Consider the following 24,799-nt stretch of genomic DNA (forward strand, 5'->3'; position numbering starts at 1 on the left):
TGAAAGAAAGGGAATTTATTAATTTCTCTTTCTAGTTAAAATCTACTTCCTTTCATTCACATTGCAATTCTGTATCTTTACTGAACTTTATATAAAAGATTCACCTCAACCTTAGTTTTTTTTTTTGTTTGCTAACTCAAATTTAATTAAAAATCTGGAATTTTAATGTAATTCAACAGGGGCACACAGCCTGGACCACAAAACCAGTCATAAGGGTCATTTAAAAAAAAAAAAGTGATTTATACAGTATCTGAAAGCTGAATAAATAATCATTTGTTAGGATAGGACAATATTTGAGATACAACTATTTGAAAATCTGGAATCTGAGGGTGCAAAAAAATCAAAATATTTAGAAAATCACCTTTAAAGTTGTCCAAATGAAGTCCTTAGCAATGCATATCCACTCACAAAAATACATTTTTAATATATTTATATTAGGAAATTTACTAAATATCTTCATGGAACATGATCTTTACTTAATATCCTAATGATTTTTGGCATAAAAGAAAAATCAATAATGTATTGATGGTTATTGCTACAAATATCCCCATATGACTTATGACCGGTTTTGTGCTCCACATATGTCAGCATCCAAGAAAAGCAATCCTGTAAATATAATAGTCAAGATGTAACTTTTGAAGGCTGTAAAGATTTTTATCTCTTTCATTTCATTTAAAATAATATTTAAGAGGAAGCAGGTGGCATTCATTTTCCTGCAAATATGAATCACAAACTATTGCTTAACAGAAAGTTTATGTGAACTATAGGCTTGACATGTCTGCGCAAAACTTGCTCCATTTCCAGGAATATTGTATATACTGAAAGAGCAGTGCAAAAACTGTATGTTTGCATGTTCATATATGAACTAGAGAACAAATTTCTATGCTGCCATTTCTACACGTCTGCTGAATGAAAAAAAGTAACTTTCATCATAATAGACTGAAAAGAGGTGAATGTAAGAATTACTGTATAAATAATTTATGTGTCATAACATAAAACACACACAAATATGCGTCATTGCACAAAATACTTAACCTAGGAATGAGAAATTGACAAAAAATAATTACTAACTTGTGTGCAATAATCATTCTCATAACCCTCTCATCATCGGACATAACAAAAAGATGTGAAAGACTTGAAGAGTTTATTATGTTTACAAAAATAAAAGTTATCATGTTTCCCTACTGGAGACCAGTACAAAGATAAATAAATACACATTAAATACATTTCAAATTGACTGATAATATGCTAACAACAATGTGCCATTTCACTACTTTTAGTCCAGTTATAAAGAAATAAAAGCACAGAACGTCTGAACAACACAAATGACTTGGCACAAAACTGCAAATATTCCTTTCAGTCTCTTCTCAGCCATTTAAGGTTTCCTTTCTCGTGACCATTACGTTTTAAAGTGTAGTCACTCGCTCCCTTTTTACCCTCTCTATAAAAGTGCTGGAACAGAATATTTTGTAACTTTGGGAAAAAGACAACTATTAAACTTTACATTTATGAGCTACATTTATGCTAATAAAACAAATCAACACTAATTATTTCAAGTGCAAGCTCATCATAGAACATAAAGTGTACACATTAACAGTTCAAAAAACTTCTTAACGGTGTTTAGTTCAGCAACATGTCTTAACAGCTAACGCTGCATTAACACCACCAGCACTGCAGTTATCCTCTGACCTGTATAACCCAAATACGAACCTTTCTGAGGCTTTTCACCATGAGAAACAAATACTCCTTCAATTCCACATTCATACCATATACAGAAATCAATAAAATCAATTGTAAGTGCATGCATAGTTATGTATTATGAGGTGTGTTGGTGTTTTGCTGTACAAAGTCAAAAAGACACTCTTTGTTACTGCACGATTTGCACAAAGACATTATCACAGCAAAAGGTAATTGATGAGGATAATATGGAGACATTTACACCAAGATACAGTAATACAGATTAAAAGCAGGCAGATTGAGGCAGGAATCTTCATGATGTAAAGGTGCTTTTCTTTACACCGTGGATAGAGGTTACTGCTTGATAGTAGCCAGTTTGACACCAAACATGGTTTCCCACTGATTTGTGATCCAGTCCACCAGGTCTTGTACCAGCTCTTCATCTTCAGCATGTAAAGACCATGTCTTTTCTTTCTTGGCCATCTGTGAAAAAAATTAAACAACCTTCATTTATTCTGTCCATATAGTAGACATAGTATTTACTGTTCTCTGTGGTTTATGTGAGAACATGTAAAGATGCACACACACACACACCTCATCATAAAGCTTTAGGTCCATCTGGCATGGATTGGATGAGAACAGATGAACGGAACTAAGGCAACTGATTGGCTGAGTTTCTCGAACGGTCACCTTCCCACTGCTCATCTCGCCCTCAGGTTGACTCTTGCTCCATTGGTGGTCTTCATCAAGGAGAAACAGCATTTCATTGGTGGCTAGAACACTCACAGTGTCCAAAGAGCCATCTAAGAAAAGAGAAGGACCAACACTGTCAAATACTTTTGTCCCAACAAGAAACCTTTTTGCCCTTTTTGCGACACCAACAGTTATTTAAAACTGGAAGATTTGGCCCACTAGTGGTCAAAAAGATTACTGTTTTGGTTACGCGAGTTGGGCTTTTCAGTATGTATGAATGTAATGATTTGAGACGTACTGGTGTATCTGTGGATACAGATGATGGTTTTGTCAGAGCAAATGTCACTAATGATGTCAAAATTCAGAGAAACGACTATTTAAAATGAGTGAGAATCTGCCTTTGTTGTTTTGACTCATTGAAAAAATAGTTTTAAAACAAATAACGTTATAGGCAACAATGACATTCGACAAAAAGACTGCAAGATATCTAACCTTCTGAGCAAGAAAAACAGAAACTCTGGATCTAAATCTTGCAAAGTCATACTTTTTTTTTTTTTGGAAGTTTTTTTTTTATTACCTATTGTAAGGGCCTGCAATAATGCGGTTTGACCAGTGTGGCACTGTAACGCAGCTCTCCCACATGCACACCAGTAGAAGAAGACACAGCACTTCATAATGATGGGAGAAACAAACGCCCTGTCCCAAATGGCTTTGACATTCAGAAGATTTCTGCTGCGGAGCTCGCACTAGAGCGAATCGAGGGCGCATATCGACTGCAAAGGGGGCGCTCACGAGCACCCTTATGAGTACTAAAATTGACAAATGAGGTGTGCCATTTTGGACAGGGCCAAACTTTTCAAAGCTTTGGATCAATTGAATGTATTGCTTCGCAAAATGATTCAGTTTCGAAATGTTCAAAACGCCACTCTCTGATGACCCATGCAGTGTGAATGCAACAAAAACATGAATAAAAACACCTTTTTCAAACCCATTTCATATGTGTTATATAGAAAGTAAAATCTATCAAATGCTATTAACTAATCATCTAATAAGATTAAATATAAAAATATAAAAAATATAAAAAAAATGTTCTTTTATAAATATTCAGGGCTTGTTTTGTTTGTTCAGCTAAACAGGCCATTTTATTCCTTTTAATTATACTAATGTCTAATTAAAATGTCTAGAAATGTATAAAACTGATCAGAGATCAGGTAGAACAGATACACTCTTGTTCAATGGTTCGCCGCAGGGGGGCGATCTCAGTGAATCTGCATGATTCATGGGTGAACCACTGAAATTTTGAAACATTTCAACACAGTTATGAAGTAACAAAGCTTTGTTTAATTAAATCATGTGACTTTGGCAGTTTGAAACACGCCCCCAACCACTTATTTGAAACAAAACATTTGTAAAGGTTTCCAAGCTTCATGAAGCAGTGTTTCGAAATCACCAAAAGATTAAAAATGCTGATTTCATTCCAAGGTAGGAAGAGATCAAGGCATGTCCAAATCCAATGTTCTTGCGTAACTTCATCTGATCGGTTTTGAAAGCAGAATCGCTGCCTTTGATATCCCACAATGCTGTGCCTTCCATTCTGTGGCATCTGAGAGTTGGATTTAGTAGTCAGTTTCTGTGTAAATTATGTTTTTTACCAACTTTTTCCACATTTATTGTCATTTCTAGTGAGAAATTACTATTGTTTTAATTAAATATTCACTTAGTTATCTCCAAAGAACGTGTATCATTTGTTTTTGATTTGAATTTGAAAGTAGAAAAATGAGAAAACACTTTTTTTTTGTTTGTTTATTGCAACTACATATAATAAATCAAGATATAAATTATTAAATTAATTTTTAAATACTAATACAAAAAGAAAAGTATAATACACTAACTTGGGTATGTTACAGGCCTACATTATTTGTCCTAATGTTCACGCAAGAGTTATCGTGTCATGTCTGACAACCGGAGCACAACAGAGATATGAAAATACATACATACTCTTCTGAAGTTTACACTGTAGGCCTTGTGTTTTATTAAAACTGTTTCACAAAAAAATTACAGCGAGAAAATTACAGTTAATAAAGCATCTGATCATAGCGATGTGGATATGTTTGCATAAGCTCTGCAATTCAGCACTCCACATTTATTTGTTTATTTAGCACTTTATACAAGAGATTGCTTTAAAGTAAGCAACTTTACAGTATTAAAAATGAAAAAATCAGAATTACAACTTCAGTTTCTACTTTAAAGCAGCTCTCCGTGTTTTCAGGTTTTTACGTACGTACATCTGACCTCGATGGACTAAACAGAAGAAAAAGAACAACTCCAAATGAACTTCGTTTTGGCCTAATTTTGTTTGAGATTTTGTTTTAAGTATATCAGGGCCTTAACACATGGCACTGTAAAAGCTGGACCTTTTTCTCTTTTTCATGGATGTAACGCAACCAAGCAAAGACGAATGACATAAAACTGACGTTTCCCAACAGCTCAAATTGTAAATCATTATTATGAGCTCACCATTGTGAATCATGGTAAAGCAAGAGTTGTGTCCCAAATTATGCACTATACACTATGAACTTTTACTATGCGCTATGTACTCAACCATATAGTGTATGGTTGCAAGTTAAAAGTTCTAATTTATTGTTTTAATTAAACTTGTTGCAATAATGTTGCAAACATTATTAACATCATAATGTTGTTCATTAAATCAACTTAATGTCGTCTGTAATTTGAACTCAAATTTCTGCGTTAATTTAATGTAACTTAATGAAATTGTCTTGATAACTTTGGAAATTAGGCATAGGACTGGATAAGGAGAATAAATTGCATTAGCTTTCTGAGGCTTATTCTCACATAACATTTCTAAAAAATTTATTAGAGCTTTTTGGAATCAACTACTTTATTTTCCTAATTTATTTGAGATCAAATAAATTCAAATTTTTACATGACACTTGTAAATGTTTGTGATTTTCATTTGTCATGTAGCCTAGAATTGTTTTCTGATCATTAAATCGAATCAGACTCACGATTTTATGACATTACTTTTATTTATTCAGATACAGAAGTTATGTATTTTATTTTACCTTTCTTTTTGTCAGCGTTGAAAACACCATCAGTCTTCCTTAATTTAACAGACACCCCACTTATTTTTGTCGAGCTCCAAAGATTTTTAAGACAGCCTTTTCCTCATCCTTGCACCTTTGAACTACGATCTACGGAGTAACGTTGTTTTAAGGAGAGCAACACATGAACGCGCAGGCGCTGCATTTATACACAGCAAAATCCCCAGAGTTAAATCAACTCTGTTCAGAGTAAATATGGTCCCTCTCTAAACAGTAACACTAAAGCAGAGTTAAAGTTAATGAGATAATTAAACAATTAATTAAGTGATGATTGTGCATTAGTGATGAACACCTGCTGTTAACAAGCAGAATCGCTGATGAAAAGAGAAACACAAGAACTACAACTGACTTCAATCACAGCCTTATTAATTGCTTAATTATCTCATTAACTTTAACTGCTTCAGTGTTACTTTAACACTATTTAGAGAGGGACCATATATACTCTGAGCAGAGTTGATTTAACTCTGGGGATTTTACTGTAAAAGATTGTGTAGACATTTGAGAAATTTTATCAAATTTTAACTGTTGATTTGAACTGAAATAGAAGGCGACAATTTTTTTTTGCGTAATCAACTTAAAAATGTGTGTTTATGCTACAAATGATTAAGTTCCTCTAACTCAATGTAGCTTGTTGGTTGAATGTAAATTCACTCAAAGTTATCATAACTCAAAACAAACTAATGCAGCTTGTTGCACTATTTTTTGTTGTTGTTGTTGTTGAGCCAACACATTATTTTCACAGGAGAAAAAGACAGCATGAGTGATGTTCAGGATGTTCCTGTATTTTTAAATTCACTGTAAGATTGTTTCCTGGGTTTGGTCTCACCAGCTGAAAGCTTATCACATCACAAGTCTAGCCTGCTGCGAGCCCTTTCCATAGGGGGTTTCTGGAGGAGAGTCGGCTGCCGGCAGGGGTCTGGGGCTCTTGAAATCTGAACCAGCCGCTCACAGTCAGATCACTCTCTCAAGAAGAATGAGATAAATCTGTTTTCTGTGACTCTCCCTTTTTCCATCAATACCTCAGATTTCGGGTCCAAGCATAACAGCAGGACCCTAACAAAAGCAAGTGCTGATATACATATACCTTTGTGTCCTAGTGTTAACCTGGGCAGCGCTATTTCCCACAGTGATCTGATGAAAGCGTGTATGAATCATCAAAGACCGGTAACTGCAATGTGTGAATCATAGTTTAAATTGAATGGAATGGTTCATGTGCTACAAACCCAACCATAAATTCCCTGAACATCACACCCGTTTCAAGCTTTATTTAGTCTAATAATCTCTAATTCTGGATTAATGCATCAGATATACATTTTTCTTTGAGTCTGCAACTACATGTTCTGCTACCCTAACCATTTGAGGCTCCTTCACGTTACAGGCAAGTCATCACATGCTGTAGTCACCATATAATTTTCCATATCATTCCTTGTATTTTTCTTGTGGCTCTAGCAACAGAAACTTTTTGGGCGAAGCAGGTAAAAGCTTGCCAATCTCCATCTTGGAGAACATAAACACTCACCTTGCTGAAGAAATGCCAAGAGGTACCGGAATGGAGGATGGCTGTCTTCTTTATCACATGGCCGGGTGTCCTCACAGACTAGATGCCTATAGGACACACAGATCAGGATTTAAAAATCTGTTGGGATAATATGCATACCTTAGGGGAATTAACCATTTAAACTGTGTGACTTCTTTATTGCCATTCACACATATTTTATGCATTAATGCTGGGCTTTGGTTAGGACAGGTAGACAAAAAAATTAAACGCCTGAGGCAGAGATAAAGAGAGAAGGAGTCGGAGAGCAAAAATGCCTGCCTGTTTGCACTGCATACCAGAGGTGGTGCTGTGGGTCGAGTCGGGTGGTGGAGATTCCCTTCAGCTTGCTGTCGGACTTTGGGGCCAATTCCCTTGCAATTTCTGCATGAAAACAAAGAGCTCTTGTTAGAAAGAATATCTGCACAATTTCTTCACACACTCTAAACTCAAAATGAAAGACTCAGAGTTTACAATGGTTTTAAAGGTACAATATGTAATATTTTCTGTCCTCTAGAGGTTACTAGAGGCCTGTTCAAAACAATGGCGTAGCTTGATGACGCCAAGTTTGAGCGCAGAATCTTGGGACATGTGATTTCCACCTCAACGGATGGTGCAAAAGAATCGGGATAGGACTCGGGCAGAAATCATGTTCATGGATGAGATTATTAACGTTACTGTAGTGTGAAGCAGAGCAGGAGCGAGTGTTGTGGAGCTGAACGAGGAGCTGGAGCGATTGATCAACACGCCTCACGAGCAGCGGGACTTTTATTATGACACAGTCGCCGGCGCCGCTGCCGCTTTTCCGGTCATGAGTATGAGGTAACGCAGCTCTGTTTATCATATTAGATACATTTGAGAGTGTTGAAAATGATGTTATAACGTTACTCTGAGCGTTCGCTCGGCGGCTGCTGTGAGACACTGTTACACACTGCAGTAAGATCGATCCATTTTACAATATCAGATTAAATGCTGGATGATTGTGTTGATAAATGGCATGCAATTCATTTTAAAACGTATAATGGAGAAAATGCTGTATTACCGTTACTAAAAATAAAGCTGCATCTGATTATGCTATGTTAGCTACTTCACAAAATAGTGTTTTTCTCTGAGGCACGGTGAAGCATGAGGAAAATAGATTTAAACTATAAGACTAAACGTGTTGAGCTATATAACAATAATTAGTTTTCTGTCTATAAATATATCAAAACAGTTGTTCACTTGTCTATTAAAACATGTAATATTTTAAAGCGTCTTTGGTGTTTCCATGATTTCTACAAAATAAAACCGGAAACCGAGGGTAACTCGGGTATGATGCAATTCACAGGCGACTCCTCATACGTCCCGGAGCCTTGGTTAAAACTGCAATTTTCTCATGATTTACAAATAGTTGGAAACATTTGGGATATTGTAAGTACTCAAGTGAACAAAATATATAACACTGGCCTAGTGGTTTTTGGATATTTTACTGCAAAAATCATATTGCACCTTTAATAAATGTTCACATAATTGCGTCATTAAATTTAATAAAATTTAATGACGCATAATTTAGTATAATTAAATAGGTTGCACACACTTTGAAATCAAAAGTGAGGCACAGGTGGGAAAACCCTTAAAGGGTTAGTTCACCCAAAATTTTTTGATGAAATCCAAAAGAGGTTTATGACTCATCCATAGACAGCAATATAATCAACACTTTCAAGGTCCAGAAAGGTAGTGAAGACATCATTAAAACAGTCATGTGACTGCAGTGGTCACATCAACAGCAAAGGAGACTGACATAGAAGAGAAGAAATTGTTGAATAAAGTTTTTTTTTCTTTTTTTTTCGTCTCTTCATAACATTAAGGTTGATCCACTGCAGTGACATGACTGTTTTAACGATGCCTTTAGTACCTTTCTGGACCTTGAAAGTGGTGATGACGTTGTTGTCTATAGGGAGATCAGAAAGCTCTCGGATTTCATCAAAAAATATCTTAATTTGTGTTCTGAAGATGAATGAAGGTCTTATGGGTGTGGAACGGCACTCACGAAAATAATATTTGTTGATAATTTTAGACATTTTGTCCTTAAAGGATTAGTTCACTTCGTGTTGAAGATCAATCAAAATTTATATTACAAGGGCATGATTTCAATGACACATGCAAAGTTTCATTACTGCATGTAATTCAATGATATATTAGGCCTGGGAAAAATATCACACTGTTTGCGTGCTTGTTTACCGTTTAATGCATTACAATTAATTAACGCAGCTGCTGAAATAATTGTGTGAATGTCTTTTCCCCACGTCCTTTGGCCAGTGTTACAGTATACGTCCATGCTATCTGTGACCTCCTCACTAGGCCCTGCTTGAAGTACTGATGCTGTATCGGGGGATCAATCCTCCCATAAAAATATTAACACCAAATCACTGTAATTGTATCACGTATTTATTGTGTAAATGTAAAATAAGCTTCAAAGTGGGGATAAAACTGACAGCTCTCATTCAAAAAGGGTACTGACAGACGGAAACATCACCAAACTCACTACACTGCTAAATGTGACACGGGTTTATGTGAGTTTTGTTTTAAATTCACTTAAATTAAAACGTATTTTGTGATTCTGATTAGGCTGGGCATCAGTATTGGTATGGATGAAACTGACCTTCAAAGACGCCATTAAACAAATGTTTAAAATATTGTCATTATGTTGTTTCCGCATTAATTTGAAGCTTCAACTGAAAATATTTTTTTGGATTACAAATTTAAATAATAGGTGTGATTATGTTCTTATGACGTCTTATGTAGTTCTTACATTAAGCATTTCACTGCCCTGCGTCTAGCGTTTTTAACCACAAAATGCATTCATTCTGTGTGAATGGGCACTGTATACTGAACATAAACTAAACTGATGTCCCCTTTGGGCGTTTTTCATATGCCTGTCTTTCTGATGACTCTAATAAGGCCAATTAGGAATTGGCCAAAAAACTTGTCTCAGCACAATCCAACCTGAATCACATTATTTGCTTTGATGGGTGGGGATCTGTGTAATGGACCCAATCTTAGACTCAAACTGCATGCTCATTTTAAAATGCAAACTAAGCTGTCAGTGTTTCTGAGTCAAATTGGGTGTGTAGATCCCTGTTTATAAGCCAGTAATGAATTTGACACAATTCAATATGCACATCAGTTCACTAAGTGAATCAGATGTTGACTGATTGACTGCTCTGATGGACGAACATTCGTCAGATGTATTTAAACTAGTGATTTATCTTTTTGACCTATTTATTTAAAGAACCGGTATATAGTCATTTTCCTAAAAACTAAATTGGTTGATTTGCATTCAGCCCACGAGGGCTTTCCATCTTCAATAGAAAGATGTTTTTTGCTATTATTTTATGGCATACAGTCTTTTTATTGCATCATGTTCAATACAGAGTGCAAACTCAACAAAGTAAATATTATTTATTTAGCTGTAGCGCTGATTCCATTTTAGAGAAAAATGGGGAAACTAATGCTGAATGATGACAAAGATGAGGAAATGATGGGCTCTCAAGAGTAAATCTGGATAAAATGGTGCTGGGCTTCAGTTATATTGGTCAAGATGTACTGTACACCTAAGGAAAAGAGCTACTGTAGAGCTCCATTCGCCAATGAATTGGTGTGAATATGGTACGTGCTTTAGAGATAATCTCTCCTGGGTGGGGTTAGCATCAGCTAATGACGCAACGCCAAAGTGACCAAATGAAAGGGCACATTGTGATATGAAACTGTGTCAAATTCAATAATTGAGATCTGTACACCAGGGGCGGAGCTACGGGTGGGCCTGGGCCCACCCAGATTGACAGCTTGCCCACCCATTCAGATCCAAGGAAATATATATATTATATGGGCGTCAGAACAATTGTAACCATTGTACTTTTTAAGACCAATATATTGGACCCACTCACTTTTACCGTCTCTAATTCAGCATTTGTCTAATCCCCCCAGGTGATGCTGCTCCACAAACCACCAACAGAACATAAAAAATATCAAAAATAAAGATTGCCAAAACGCGTTTATAAAGAAATGTCTCTTTACGACCACAACAAACGGGACACTTTTCAGACGCGCATTCCACCTTCGCCTCAGCGCCAGGCACAAGTCAAACGAGCGCGGAAAAGGTAGCTTCAGTTGAACAACAGTGAACTGTGGTCAGATGAGATGAGAACTCCAATCAGCCGTATAGCCTACTGTGCTCGAGGCGCGAACTCAAGAATTGCTCGCGCAAATGCGCTGCATATTACTTTAATTATAGCTTAACTAAAGTGCAAAAGAAGCTACAGGCATTCACCGTCGTTATTCTGTTGTAAATTAAGTCATGAAATTAACAAACATGCGATTAAAGCTGCCTCAAAACTGTGCATGTATGTATTTATTGACATGGTTTTAAAACTATTGTTATCCAATTTGTTGGCCTTAAAACGTCTTAAAATGCACATATGTACACCAAGGAAATCAAAATTTTCTCGGGGGAGCATGTACCCGAACCCCCCTAGCATAATACATTTTGTAACCTCAGTAATTATGAAACCCACCCACATTGTTTTTGCTTCCGACGCCCATGGATCGCCTCTTATTCAACACAGACATACGAATTTCTTATCGAATGGAGATGTTTCTTTCTTTTATTCGCGGTGTTCATTATTGAGACGTTTAAGAAAGATTCTCGCAGAAAAACAGCTGAAAGCGCACCCTGTTTTTTATTTATTGTTTTTTCAAAAGTACAAGGTTTTGTTGTTATTGCGAGCATACACGTATAAATGTAGAGCATTTGTAGGCTTGACGAAAGACTTCTTGTTTCTGTCATGAGGAAAAAATCCATCAGAACGCGCCGGCGCGTTCGTCGGCCAGAGGGATAAAAATAGTCAATTTAGTTTCATATTTATATTTAAATATTAGGCTACAGAGCCTATATTATTTGTTAAATTTCACCTATGTTGATTATGAAAAGTGAATAGCATGACGGATGCGCAATGTCGGGAGACATGCAGCTGGTCAGACATGAGTTTGACCACTTCATTAAGTTTTGTTTTAAAGTAAGCCTTTCTTTAAAGTGAATTTCATGTATCTTAATTTCAATCACTGTTTCATCAACCAATTGCCTATATTTAATAAATAGGAAGAAAACCAAAAACGTCGGGTGGAATGTATTGAAGTGCGTAACAAACGAACATGTTTCTGTGGCCTTTGAATAAGGCTGAAGCAATATTCTGTTTTTAATGAATTTCTTAAATAAATAAATATTAATTAATTTCGATTAATCTGAACGTATGTTTACATGAACACTAAATAAAGTGATCGGGTTAATGTGTGAGCGTTTGTCAAGTTTCAAATCATTATTGATTTTTTTTTATTGTTTTTTTTTTTTTTAATCGCAAGCTGACTTTTTTGTTATTTTTATTTATCCATATAGCTGCCTGTTACCATGCCAGGTTATTACCAAATTATTATTAGGTTATTTTTTTTAAATCGGTTGGTGCTGTTGGTTCAGGTTGTAACTGCAATTTTGTCTTGTTCTTATCTCGTAGATTTACTTGAATTGATATAGTCACGTAATATTATATTAAATAACGTAATTTGAACTTGCCATACCTTGACTTTTTGTGAATTGACGCCACTTAGGGACGGTCCATCATTTTTTTCCCCCTCCCAAATTAAGCTAGTTGAAAAACATGGGATGATGCAAATTATTCTGGCCCACCCACACTTTTAGAGGCCCACCCACCATCCACTTTCTGCCTCCGCCACTGCTGTACACCGGACAGAAATGTAGCGTATGTTTGGCTTTAGTTTGTAAAAGAAAGTCCACAGTAAATGAGTCATAAATCAAAGACGCACCCTCTGTTAAGCTGCTTTTTCAAGTTCTCAAAAAGACACAGCATTCTCACACATCTTGTATTAGTTTTTTTTTTTAACTGTTATCAAATATGGATATTATCATTCAGGCCTCAGAAAACTTAGACAGTGTTACAGCTTTGAAAACAGAATATACTTCAAGCTAGGAATGACGTCATTTCAACAAAGTTCGTTTGGTGTTCAAAACAGCTTTCTGGAAAAGTTTGCTCTGGCTGGTAAACACCTTCGAACTCCCATTGGTCCATGGCGATTGTGTAATAGGTAGGTGTGCGCTGAGGCTCCGCCTTCTTTGACGTGAAAATCTGGTTTATTTCCTCTGTTCAGTCCCTCGAGGTCAGACATCCGCGAGTAAAAACATAAACACACTGCAGAGACGCTTAACAGAAAAAACTCTTTAGCTGTAATTCTACACTGTTGTTCATGTTTAATACTGTAAAGCTGCTTGCTTTTTAACATAAGTGCTATATAAATAACGTGATATGATCAGATACTTTCTTAACTACTGTTTTCTCAATGCTGTCATTTTTGTTGTGTTTACTTTGTTATTGAGAGGAAAGTGCACAGCACATTTTTACATATTCATCCAAACGTAGCTGTCGCCGGGATGTTCACTATCGGTATATCGCCTAGGGTTGGGACAATAAATCATTGCAATAAACCAAGAAATGATTCCGGATGGATTTGAGATTTTCCGAATGTGTCGCAATTCTCTCTTGAATCGATTCTGAGCTTAGTTTTTAACAGCAGATGGCACTGCGTGCTTTAGAAACAGCCGAAAGCTTCCAATTCCTTACACACACCACTTGAACCTTCTATAAAATAATCATTCATAAAGTTCGAAAAGGTTGAAGTGAATTACAAGGGTGTTTGCAGTGGGCTGTTTACATTAATCTCTCTTCATAAAGGCATTCTGAAGTTCAAGTACCTACTCAGACTCAGCCGAATGCACGAGCGCTCTTCTTCATGAGCATTTGAGTGCGTGGTTAAAAACTAGTCTAGAGCGCCATCTGCTGTTAAAAACTAAGCTCAGAATCAATTCCAGAGAGAATTGTGATGCATTCAGAAAAATCGATCCATGAATCAAGATTAATCGATATTTCAAAATTCTTTTAGCCACTAAGCAAAGAATGAAATATAACTTTGCTGTGAGTGTATCAGGGCTTTAATCCCGAGCGCACTGTGAAATTTGAATAGGATTTCAAAACACATATGAATGTAGCTCAAAACGAATTCATAAAAATCCATTTCATGTGATTTTTTGCCGTTCACACCTGCTAAATCTGATCGAATTTCAATTGGATATGCACAAAAATCGGATTTGGACTGACAGTCTGAACGTAGCCTAAGATCTTCTGTGACACGTGTGGCTTCAAGCTACACAGACATAACGTCACTCAAAGAGCAATAACGGACAAAAACAAAAATATAACTTACTGTGACTCATCCTAGCATTAAACACACCCTCCTTCAACTCATAAACATATCAGCCATCAACCAACAACTTACTCTTGATGCTTTTGAAGAACATCAACAAAACAACTGAAATTCTTGAGTGAAATTTCAGATGGTAAGTGTGTCAAAAAAACCTGGAAGGACTTAGAACAGACTAAAGCCGAACAGTGGAACTAGCTAATTAAATAAAATGAGTTCGTTTCACTCAAATAATAATGAAAGTTCATTGCACTTAATAGAAAAAGTTGTGCGTGTGTATTAAGTTGAACTTAACGTGATTGAGTTGCAGCAGATTTCTAATTCCCAGCATGCTTTTTGTCAGACTGCATACGGAAAATAAATGTTGAAATTAAGTGTGGTGTGTTTTTGCCCAAGATTAACAAATGGTTTGCTATGAGAGAAAAAAGTGTCAGTTTCATTGCTCAGGTCAGATAATGTGCCATTTTTTTGGTAATCAGGTCAATGTTTTGCCTCCGCTGTATAGTGATCTGTGTAACACCCTTTTTTCAAACGTTCCTCTGTTTTCCAACAGTATGTGGTGAAAATGAACACCCTCTGAAAGAACACTGGGATGGACAGGTAAATACTCCTAGTGTTTTGTCTGGTTGCATCTAGTCAGAGTGTCAGATATCTGTCAGCTTCTAAGATCACAGTGGCCATGCCAGAAGGTTACTGTTTCCACAAGTATCCTTTTTCTGAGCTAGATGTACTGGTGAATTGTCAGTGAAAGTTCATACCCTTTCAGAGTGAATCTTCGAAAGTTGTTTTTAAACTTTGATTTAAAAAGATTTAACGGAAGCATTTTGTAAAATTTGTTTAGCACACTAATGCCAAGAACCATAGAAGCAAGTTATCTTCAAGTGCCCTTATTATGCTTTTTTTTTGTTTGTTTGTTTTGGAGATCTCCTTCAATAGATTTACATGCAACCAAGGTCAAAAAACTTTAATTTTCTCATAATATGCATTGCAGTATCACCTCTTTTATCATTGTCTGAAACGGTTTGATTAGGGATTCATTCTCTCTAAACCCCTCCATTCTGAGAGCCTACCCTGCTCTGATTGGTCAGATGGCCCAGTCTGTTGTGATTGGTCTTCTGCTTACAGCGCATGTTGGAAACGAAACGTCCATTACCATATCTGAATTTCAGCTCGAGGCTTCCTCAGCACTTTTATACAAAGTGACAACACTAACAATGAAGTGCATGTAAAGTGGATCTGCTTTCACAGTGCAGAAAATAGCGTATCGAAAACACAAACCAAACTCTTCTAGGCCTCAGCTACAACTGCAGTGTTTGAGGGTATGTTTACACAACAATGATGTACCAAAACAGAAAAGTTTACCTTTGCATTTTTTGCGTACAGATAACATTGTCAAAACAATTCCCATTCATGCAGATCTGCGAAAATGATCAAAAACGCTGTATTATGCTGCCAGGCCAGTAGTTGGCGATGTCATTTTGTAAAAACAAAAACGACGTGCCTATAGACTGCACAAGTTATATGCATGCATATGACATCACTGTTTCCACAAATTTGCATTTTTGTAGCTTACATGGAGACATTAATGGTATAGTTTTTTAAAAACGTGCACTTTAAAACTCGTTTTCAAAAGTTTGTGTTTTCAGGTCCCCAAAACGCTGTTTTTGTGTAAATGAACAGTGTTGTGTAAATGACCCCCAAGTAGACATTTTAGGAAGGAAGCCCAAGGACCATTGGTTGGCATTATGTAAATTTGTTACAAACCTACACTGTAAAAAATGACAGTGATTTTAACAGTAAAAGACTGTAAAAATGCTGCGGTGAAAAACTGTCAATTGGTTTACAGAAAGTTTCCGTACTATATACGGTGAATAACTGTAATAGATCTAACGGTTATTTTAATGTAATTTTACTGTAAAATACAGTTTTTGGAAGTGAAAAATAACAATTCATTGTAAAATTTACAGTGAAAAAACGTAAATTGACATTCCCACAATTCCCTGCGTGACACTTCACATTTGATATATTTTCGTTGAAATAACTCTGTTTCTTCTTAGTTTTTCTCATTTTTTTCTAATCAGTTATGTACATTAGGGTTTTATGTTACATCTAATGTTGTTAAATTAATGTTTATTGCATTTTTAAAATTTCATGCCGGTTACCATGATGGTGTTTAGTATGTGTGTGAATGACACTGTGTGCTCCTTCTATATGTTAGTGTTGTCCTTCTCAGTTTGTGATGAACTTTGATTCATCATGTGACTCTCATCACCACTGTGTTTGGTGACTGTCAGTGTATTATAAAGATACAAAACAGATATTAGTACTTCATTAGGTTGGTAAATTAACATTATATCAGTTAATGAAATACGTTATTTTACCGTAAATTTAACATTTTTTTTTACGTTGCTACTGTATTTTTTACGGTAAAGTTTACTGGGATTTTTTTTTACAGTGTACTTGTGCAGGACGTAAGACTGGAATTACCGATGACTCATTTCAGTTGTCTAGATCAGAATCAGCTCTTTCTTTTGGTAAAACAATGACTTTATTTATTGTGCAATTAAATTTTTGAAACTTTGCAGACCTTTTACATTCACAAACGGCTATATCATACACTACTTTAGAGGTAATATTCAAAGAGTCATAATAGGGACACTTCAATGTGTTTTCAATAGACTCCTGACCACAAATGTCTTGGGGTCTTAGAGGGGAGCATCAAGTACTTTCTGTTTGTAAAATGATAGGACTACACTTGGTAAAATTTGATTTTGATTTTCCACTTTAGACATTCTACTCACTAGTGTTGTCGATTTTTCGATAGGTATCGATAATGAAATATCCGAAACCGTTCCAACACTCATTTTCCTCCTTATCGATACACCGATACCAGCTGTAGCTATATTGTATTTATTTGCACTATTTTTTTGTAATTTGTTAATTTGTTCTTATTTTAATACTGAGTGTTTACTTATTTTCTTTTTTGTAAATTAAATTCAAAGTTTGAAACTTCCTTGTACTATCCTGTTCAAACACACCTGAACCAGCTAATTAGATCTTCAGGAGCAGTTGATAATGACAAAAAGAGAGGTGTGTTGAATCAGGTTTGGATCTGACAGTAGATAGATCTCCAAGAACAGGATTGGGCACACCTGATGTAAGCTATTGCAACAAAATCACCCCATTGTTAAAACACAAATACAATGATTGAGCAAACATTTAGGTGAGATGATTGTGATGGTAACTGATCAACGTTTTTACAAATTAAAATCTGTTCATCATATAAAGCGATCATATGTCTCTTCAGAAGACTTGGATTAAACCACTCAATTAATATGGATTAATTTTATGTGTCACATATAAAATAATTTCATATTTTGGGGATAGTTTGCCCAAAAGTGAATATTCTGTTTATTTACATTTACTCACCCTCGTGTCGTTTCAAACCTGTGAGATTTTCTTTCTTTTGCAGATTGAATATTGATTTTGTTCAAGGTATTATATCGAAGTTAGAAATTCCAGTATCGTGACAACACTAATACTAGCTATTAGTAACTTTGCATGTACATGTCAACTTTTTCTACTAAGCCTAACCTAATAGTCTGCAAATTAATGAGAGTTAGTTACAAAGATACTAATAATTAGTAGAATGACTAAAGTGCACTTTAAATAAAGTGTAACCATACTCTTCAAATCAGTCAAAGAATGACAACTTGGGTGAAAACACCATTCATTCAGCACTTCCTTCTAAATCTTGTTTGAACTATTCTTTTGCATTCTTCCAGGAAGCAAATATTTTGTTTGAACTGCTGTCTAACTGCTAATAAATCCAGCAAACCTGCTAATCCATGGCTTACCCAACATTTTACATTTTCTTAACCAAGTCTTTGCTATTTTTGTTTTTTCATTTCCTTCTAAGAATGTGTTAAACCACAGAGCATGTAAACGGAAGTCTTGCCTGTGAGCTTGCTGAAGAACCATTTGCAGCGGGCACTGTTTCGCACCAGTAGTGTGTACGCTGCTGCCCCCTCATCGAACTCCAGATGGATGCTCTGAGAACCCAGACCCACCTCCAGATAGCTGAGTTCACACAACCGATGGCTTTCTCTCTTCCGCAGCCAGTCTGAGGGTTGCCCTCTGCATCAGAAGTGAGAAACAGTGAAAGAAAGGGAGAGGGGAAACAGAAAGAAAAGTGATGATAAATATATGTTTTTCATGTATATGCATGCTTTTTCACTTGTTTCTATTATTTAAACACATTAAAGCGGACCTATATCGCCCATTTCACAAGATGTAATATCAGTCTCTGGTGTCTCCAGAATGTGTCTGTGAAGTTTCAGCTCAAAATACCCCACAGATCATTTATTGTAGCTTGTCAAATTTGCCCCCATTTGTGTGTGAGCAAAAACACGCCGTTTTTGTGTGTGTCCCTTTAAATGCAAATGAGCTCCGCTTTCCAGAAGAGGGCGGAGCTTTGACAGCTCAACAATAACAAAGCTGGAGAATCTCACGCAGCCAAAATGAGGAAAGTGTTCAGCCTTACATTGTTCAAACCGGAGTCGACACTGATGGAGAGACTCAGGAAGAAGTTACAACTTTTAGACGTTTCTGAATGGTTAGTGGATAAATTGATGTAGTTGCTGTGGAGTTGATTCAACTCATCCACTAGCATGTGCCGTCATGTTCATCTTTTGTGTTGAATCGACCCTCGTTTGTGAAGCAGTCCGGCGTAAAATGACGGCATGACAACAACACTCGACTACAACAACTCTTCCTCTTCTCTAAAGCAGCCCAACATGGCCCCGCCTCCTTTGTTGTGTGTTCTCGGGGGTGGGGTTTATGTAAATTTTGGGGTTTGTGATGTCACTAACCCAGGAAGAAGCTCACTGTAGTCCCTACCAGCTGTTTGTTGTAGTCCTTAAAAAGAGTCCCTTTGCATTGAATTTTGAGTGTCGTAACTTTGCAGATGTTGTTTATGCTCAAACAGCAACATTACACACTAACTAAAGTTAAAAAAGTGAAATCATAATCAACCATGTGATTACCTGTGCAACAACGCCATGCTGACATATAGAAATACAACAACCATGAAATTGCTTAAATGCATATAAATAAAACCCAATTTGGCACTAATGTATGCTGAGAATGCTGATTAGGTGGGCTGGATTGAATATTGCACCATTACATTTACACTCTTTTTTCTAAACTACCCATACACTTACTTAAAATAGATTTTAGTGAGCAATAGCTGCTCTTTCAAAACTGAAGAAGTTAACTGAAGTTGCTCACTTAGACTGTGAGGTGATCTCTAAGATGTAGATGTACTGGTCAGACACAACCATGAGGGAATTGAACTCCACCGCATCTCCAAACTTCACAATGGACATCTGAAATCACACAATGAAAAGTTAATACAAATAATTCCAGCTTCTCAAAATGAAGAAGCACAATGAAGCACTTACTTCAAACACTTGAAGTAATCATGACTAAAAACTGTTCAAGCATGTTTGGAATAAATACAAAAGAATGCAATTAAGTGGTTTGGAGTGCATTAGATTAGTATTTTGAGCGTTACCAGCATTTTGGAATTTGAACTTAACAAAGGGAAAGACATTGGCTCTAAACTGTGAGAGAGCACAAGGCGGGTGTGAAGGGAGTGTATCAAATCAATTTAATCTCATTGTCCCGCTGTGGGCTTCCTTATGGGATTGTTTCTTTGGAGAAATCCAGGTGGCTAAGGCAGATACACCCTTGTCCTTGGATAGGGCATCCAAAAGGGGCACGTTTGACCACATTTAGACCCAGCAGGACACCAGTAAAATAATGAAACTACAATGAGCCATTCAGAAAGTTCACAATAAAGAAATTCACCCATTTTCCATAGAGCTGATGAGAGAAATGATGAACTAACATAGGATATGGTGGACTGTAGTGATAAAGTAGCATGAATTTACCTTCATGAATAAAGGATCTAACATGGCTTTTTGGTTGCATTTGTTTGATTTGCGCTATTCCTAAGTCAGTTTTTTTCGGTTCATGTTCATGAGGACATAGTAAACAGGTTATCTTGCCTTTAAAAAGCAGCGAAGCTCCTCTTCCCCCCCAAACACTTCAACATCCAGAAAAAGCTGGAGCCGATGGTCCACTGTCTCTGACAGCAGGTCAAACTGAACTAAAATGAAAAGAATTAGACCCTCAATGAAATAAAACGGAAGAGTCTATTGTGCCAGAAAACAAACAAAATCTGACTTGTGATATCAATAATTCTGTAATCTCTAAAATCTGTAATTCTAGCTATATTTATACACTCGATTAACGTGGTTTATGGTGAGGAAGGCTCGCCATATGAGTTATTCATTAAGCTTTATTGTGTTATTTGATTCCCGTTTTTTCCATCCACAATTTTAAGATAATTATTCCATTTTAAAATGATAATTAAGACTTTTGTTACACCTTTTAAGACTTTCTATGGCCTTAAACTGAATGTAAGACATCTGCGCCCAGTTTCACAGACAAGACTAAAATGCATGAATGTTTTTGAGCTGTTTAAACTGAAAGCAACTTGCATTGACATATCGATAGCACTTTATTTTAAAGTCCTGTTCCCCATGTACATACTATAGTAATTGCAATATCTGGGTAATGACTAGGCACAAATCCTACCTTCCCCTAAACCTAACCTTAACCCTTGTAGTTACCTTATTATTATTTTTTTAAGTAAGTACACATACTGTAAAATCAACATATATCTTAAAATAGGTTAGTGCCGCTGTTTTGTCTCAAGATGAACACCAGGAATGTTTTTTTTTTTTTTTTTTTTTATAAAAACCACTTACATGTCCAAACTGAACTAAGGCCAAATTCTGGCGTAATTTAAGCCCTGTCTGTGAAACCAGGACCCACAAAAACCCTGTTAAATAACAACATGACTCTGTCTTTTTACAGGGTAGATTTATCTTCTTTAGTTTCTGCTCTTCATGCCCAGATTGGAGCACCAACCATTGCTGGATCCTTCCGTGTGCTTTGGTGACTCTTGGTCCTGATGTTTTTGATAGCCGTTGTAGGAGGAGTTGTCAGCCATTTTCTCTGAGCTACCCTGCACCGGTCCATCCACAGTGCTGATTAGTTGAGAAGTTTTCTGGTCAAACTCTGCCTCATTCTGACTGGTCATACAACTGGACAGGAAGCTATGGGCCGTGTGGAAGTGAGATGTGGCTCCCTCTGTGGAGGCCTCTGAAAGCTGAGTCAAATGGAGAGGGCTGCCATGGGACAACAAAGACGCCTAGAGGAAAGAAGCACGTTAAGTGAGTGAAAGGAGAATAGTACCTCTCATAGAAATAAGCTAAAAGACCATCAAAACCCAGACCTCGCTGTGCTGGGGATGGACAGGGTTGTCCCGGTCATCAAAGGTAAAGTATCTGGCGTCATTCTGTTCAAATGGTGTACTGGTGGAAGGAGCTGGTTGGACAGCCATCTGAACCACATGATCACTATTGCACTCTGAGCAGATGACAGTACAACCTGTTGAAAATAATAAAAACGCAGTTACAAAAATACAGTTTAGTTATTACAATATGGCAGATAAAAAGAAAATGTAAACAGAGAAGATGTACACAGAGTGTTTAACCAGGGGCGTTAAGGGAGGCAGTGTCTCCTCCAAAAAAAAAATAGATGATTGATATTACTAAAATATAACAATGCAAATATTACAAAATGTGACATAAAGGGCCCTATTTTAATGATCTAAGTGCATGGTCTGAAGTGCATGGTGCAGGTGCACTTAGGGCGTGTCCGAATCCACTTTTGCTAGTTTAATGACGAGTCACGGTTGTGTTTTGGGCATAACATGCAATAAACCAATCAGAGTGGCATCTCTCATCCCCTTTTACAAGATGTAATATCAGTCTCTGGTGTCCCCAGAATGTGTGTCTGAAGTTTCAGCTCAAAATCCCCCACAGATCATTTATTATAGCTTGTCAAATTTGCCTCTATTTGTGTGTTAGCAAAAACAAGCTGTTTTTGTGTGTGTCCCTTTAAATGCAAATGAGCTCCGCTTTCCAGAAGAGGGCGGAGCTTTAACAGCTCAACAACAACAAAGCTGGAGAATCTCACGCAGTCAAAATGACGAAAGTGTTCAGCCTTACATTGTTCAAACCGGAGTCGACACTGATGGAGAGACTCAGGAAGAAGTTACAACTTTTAGACGTTTCTGAATGGTTAGTGGATAAATTGATGTAGTTGCTGTGGAGTTGATTCAACTCATCCACTAGCATGTGCCGTCATGTTCATCTTTTGTGTTGAATTGATCCTCGTTTGTGAAGCAGTCCGGCGTAAAATGAACAACACTCGACTACAACAACTCTTCCTCTTCTCTAAAGCAGCCCAACATGGCCCCGCCCCCTTTGTTGTGTGTTCCCGGGGGCGGGGTTTATGTAAATTTTAGGGTTTGTGATGTCACCAAACTGGGAAGAAGCTCGTTGTAGTCCCTACCAGCCATTTATTGTAGTCCTTAAAAAGCAATTTCTGTAAAAGAAAATATCTCCTTTGCATTGAACTTTGAGCGTTGTAACTTTGCAGATGTTGTTTATGATCAAACAGCAACATTACACACTAACTAAAGTTAAAAAATGTGAAATCATAATCAACCACCGCTTTAATAAATAGAACATTACAAAGTGTAAAAATTCAAATTAGAATTGTATTTGGTCTATTTTTTAAGTAATGTTTATGTAACCAGGAATATTAAGTTTAACAGAGACATACATTTACATTTGAAAAAAAATCGAGGCCTTTGCCTCCTCATTTTAAAACACCACTGCACACCACTTGCTCTTTCCTTCAGATTTATGTTAAGAATGTTAATGCTCTTAAAATAAACACCTTCACTGATCTCTGCCCCCATGCAGAACCAACTTTGTGTTTGGTCCAGATGATCTGCAGGACACCAAGCAAACAGACTGAAAGCAGCTGAACAAATGTCCTATAACCTCCGGTTTGCATGTCAAAGCACGTTTTAAAACTATGCAGTGCTGCAGCGAAGTGTGTTTCAAACCAGTCATTGAAAGAAAAACAGCCTGCAAGATGATGTTTCTAACAACTTCTGCCTCAAACTCCTAATTTTCACCTTATTAATAGTTAGTTTTTAATGTTTAGGTATTGTGTATGAATAAGGGATTTAGAATACTGTCATGCAGAATAAGGCATTAATATGTGCTTTATAAGTACTAATAAACAACCAATATCCTAGTAACATGCAAGCTAATAGGGAACTAGTTAAAAGTGAGAATTGAACCCTAAAATAAAGTGTAAAACTCCAAGTGGGTTACACTGAAAATGGGTCATATGATAAAATTATTGGCCGCCTGATGGAGTCCCAAGATGAAAAGCTATCACACCCAGTGCTTGGCACCCATTCTTTATTCATGAAATTCTTTGGCGAGACATTTTATCCAGGTTCTGTCATGCTCCAACAAGATGATCACCCACTTATGGTAAGTCTGATTCATGTTTTTTTTATTAACTTAATCTTGCACTGAAAGCTGAGATGGGGGGAGAGATCAGGACAAAAAATTCCCCCCATGCTAATAACCAGTATTAATAAAATGGTGTAGTCTCAACCATCATTTAAATTGCAATGAGGTGGAAGAGACCAGAGAGAATGATTATGATTGTAATAGTGCGCTGAAAGGTGCATGTGTTTGCACCGCTCCCTGAAACGTTCTGGTGGGAGTGTAGGTCCGCCTATCCTTCCAGGGCCTTGCTCATGAAAGAAAAAAAGCTCTTTGATTTTTAGGGCCATGTCCTTACTGTCATTCCTCGGCTCATCCAGGTGGCTCAGGCTGCTGTCTGACTCAGTGGCTGGCTGGCAGAACTCAGCCTGACACTTCAGGCACTGTAGCCAAACTGTCTCTGGTCTCTCCTCATCCACCTGCCGCTTGTTTTCCTCCACGGATCTTGAGAGAACCTCTGCTAATACCTGAGGGGTCAGAATTCAGAACCAGTCAGACAACAGGATAATGAAAGGTCAGTTAGGTCAGTGTTTCCCAACCTTTTTCTTGATGCACTAAAACAACAAAACTGCACAGACATGCATAATAAGCCACTAGTGTGCACAATGGTTGGGAAGCACTGAATTAGGTAACATCATGTTGCTTTAAATTTTAAATTACTTTGTAGTTATTTAAGGTCAAACTGTTATTGCTGTGTAACACATATCTCACAAACATACATTTATCTCAGTAGATGAAAAAAAAACTAAAACGACTAAACATTGCTGGGCAATTGTGCATAAGCGTGCATCTCTATTGCTCCAAAACATCTGATGTTGCATCAAATATTATTCCCTCCAGTATTTCACAATTCCACTGTAGTGGAACGCAATTGCAAAAACTTTTTTTTGCATAAAACTTGCATAATTATCTATAATAAAATTGGTACTTTAACCACAAAATAATAGTAAAACACCAAT

At 36.7% G+C, this 24,799-nt stretch overlaps 1 protein-coding gene across 2 annotated transcripts in view; it reads right to left on the bottom strand.

Moving 5' to 3' along the window:
• Positions 1-1,126: 1,126 nt before the first annotated feature.
• stk11ip (serine/threonine kinase 11 interacting protein) overlaps positions 1,127-24,799 on the bottom strand; it is a 39,880-nt gene continuing 16,207 nt past the window's right edge. Inside the window, exons 17-26 of one of the 2 annotated variants that reach the window (XM_067373553.1) lie at positions 24,139-24,307; positions 21,698-21,852; positions 21,331-21,613; positions 20,403-20,503; positions 19,621-19,718; positions 18,290-18,468; positions 7,326-7,410; positions 7,012-7,097; positions 2,272-2,480; positions 1,127-2,160 (exon numbers count right to left, since the gene is read on the bottom strand). In XM_067373553.1, coding sequence (XP_067229654.1) covers positions 2,032-2,160; positions 2,272-2,480; positions 7,012-7,097; positions 7,326-7,410; positions 18,290-18,468; positions 19,621-19,718; positions 20,403-20,503; positions 21,331-21,613; positions 21,698-21,852; positions 24,139-24,307 — 1,494 coding nt within the window. In that variant the 3' untranslated portion in view covers positions 1,127-2,031. Of the gene's footprint in view, positions 2,161-2,271; positions 2,481-7,011; positions 7,098-7,308; positions 7,411-18,289; positions 18,469-19,620; positions 19,719-20,402; positions 20,504-21,330; positions 21,614-21,697; positions 21,853-24,138; positions 24,308-24,799 lie in introns of those variants that run through there. The other variant, XR_010893433.1, reaches the window with a different exon arrangement.

Source organism: Chanodichthys erythropterus, chromosome 21 (assembly GCF_024489055.1).
Source record: "Chanodichthys erythropterus isolate Z2021 chromosome 21, ASM2448905v1, whole genome shotgun sequence".
Taxonomy (NCBI): Eukaryota; Metazoa; Chordata; class Actinopteri; order Cypriniformes; family Xenocyprididae; genus Chanodichthys; species Chanodichthys erythropterus.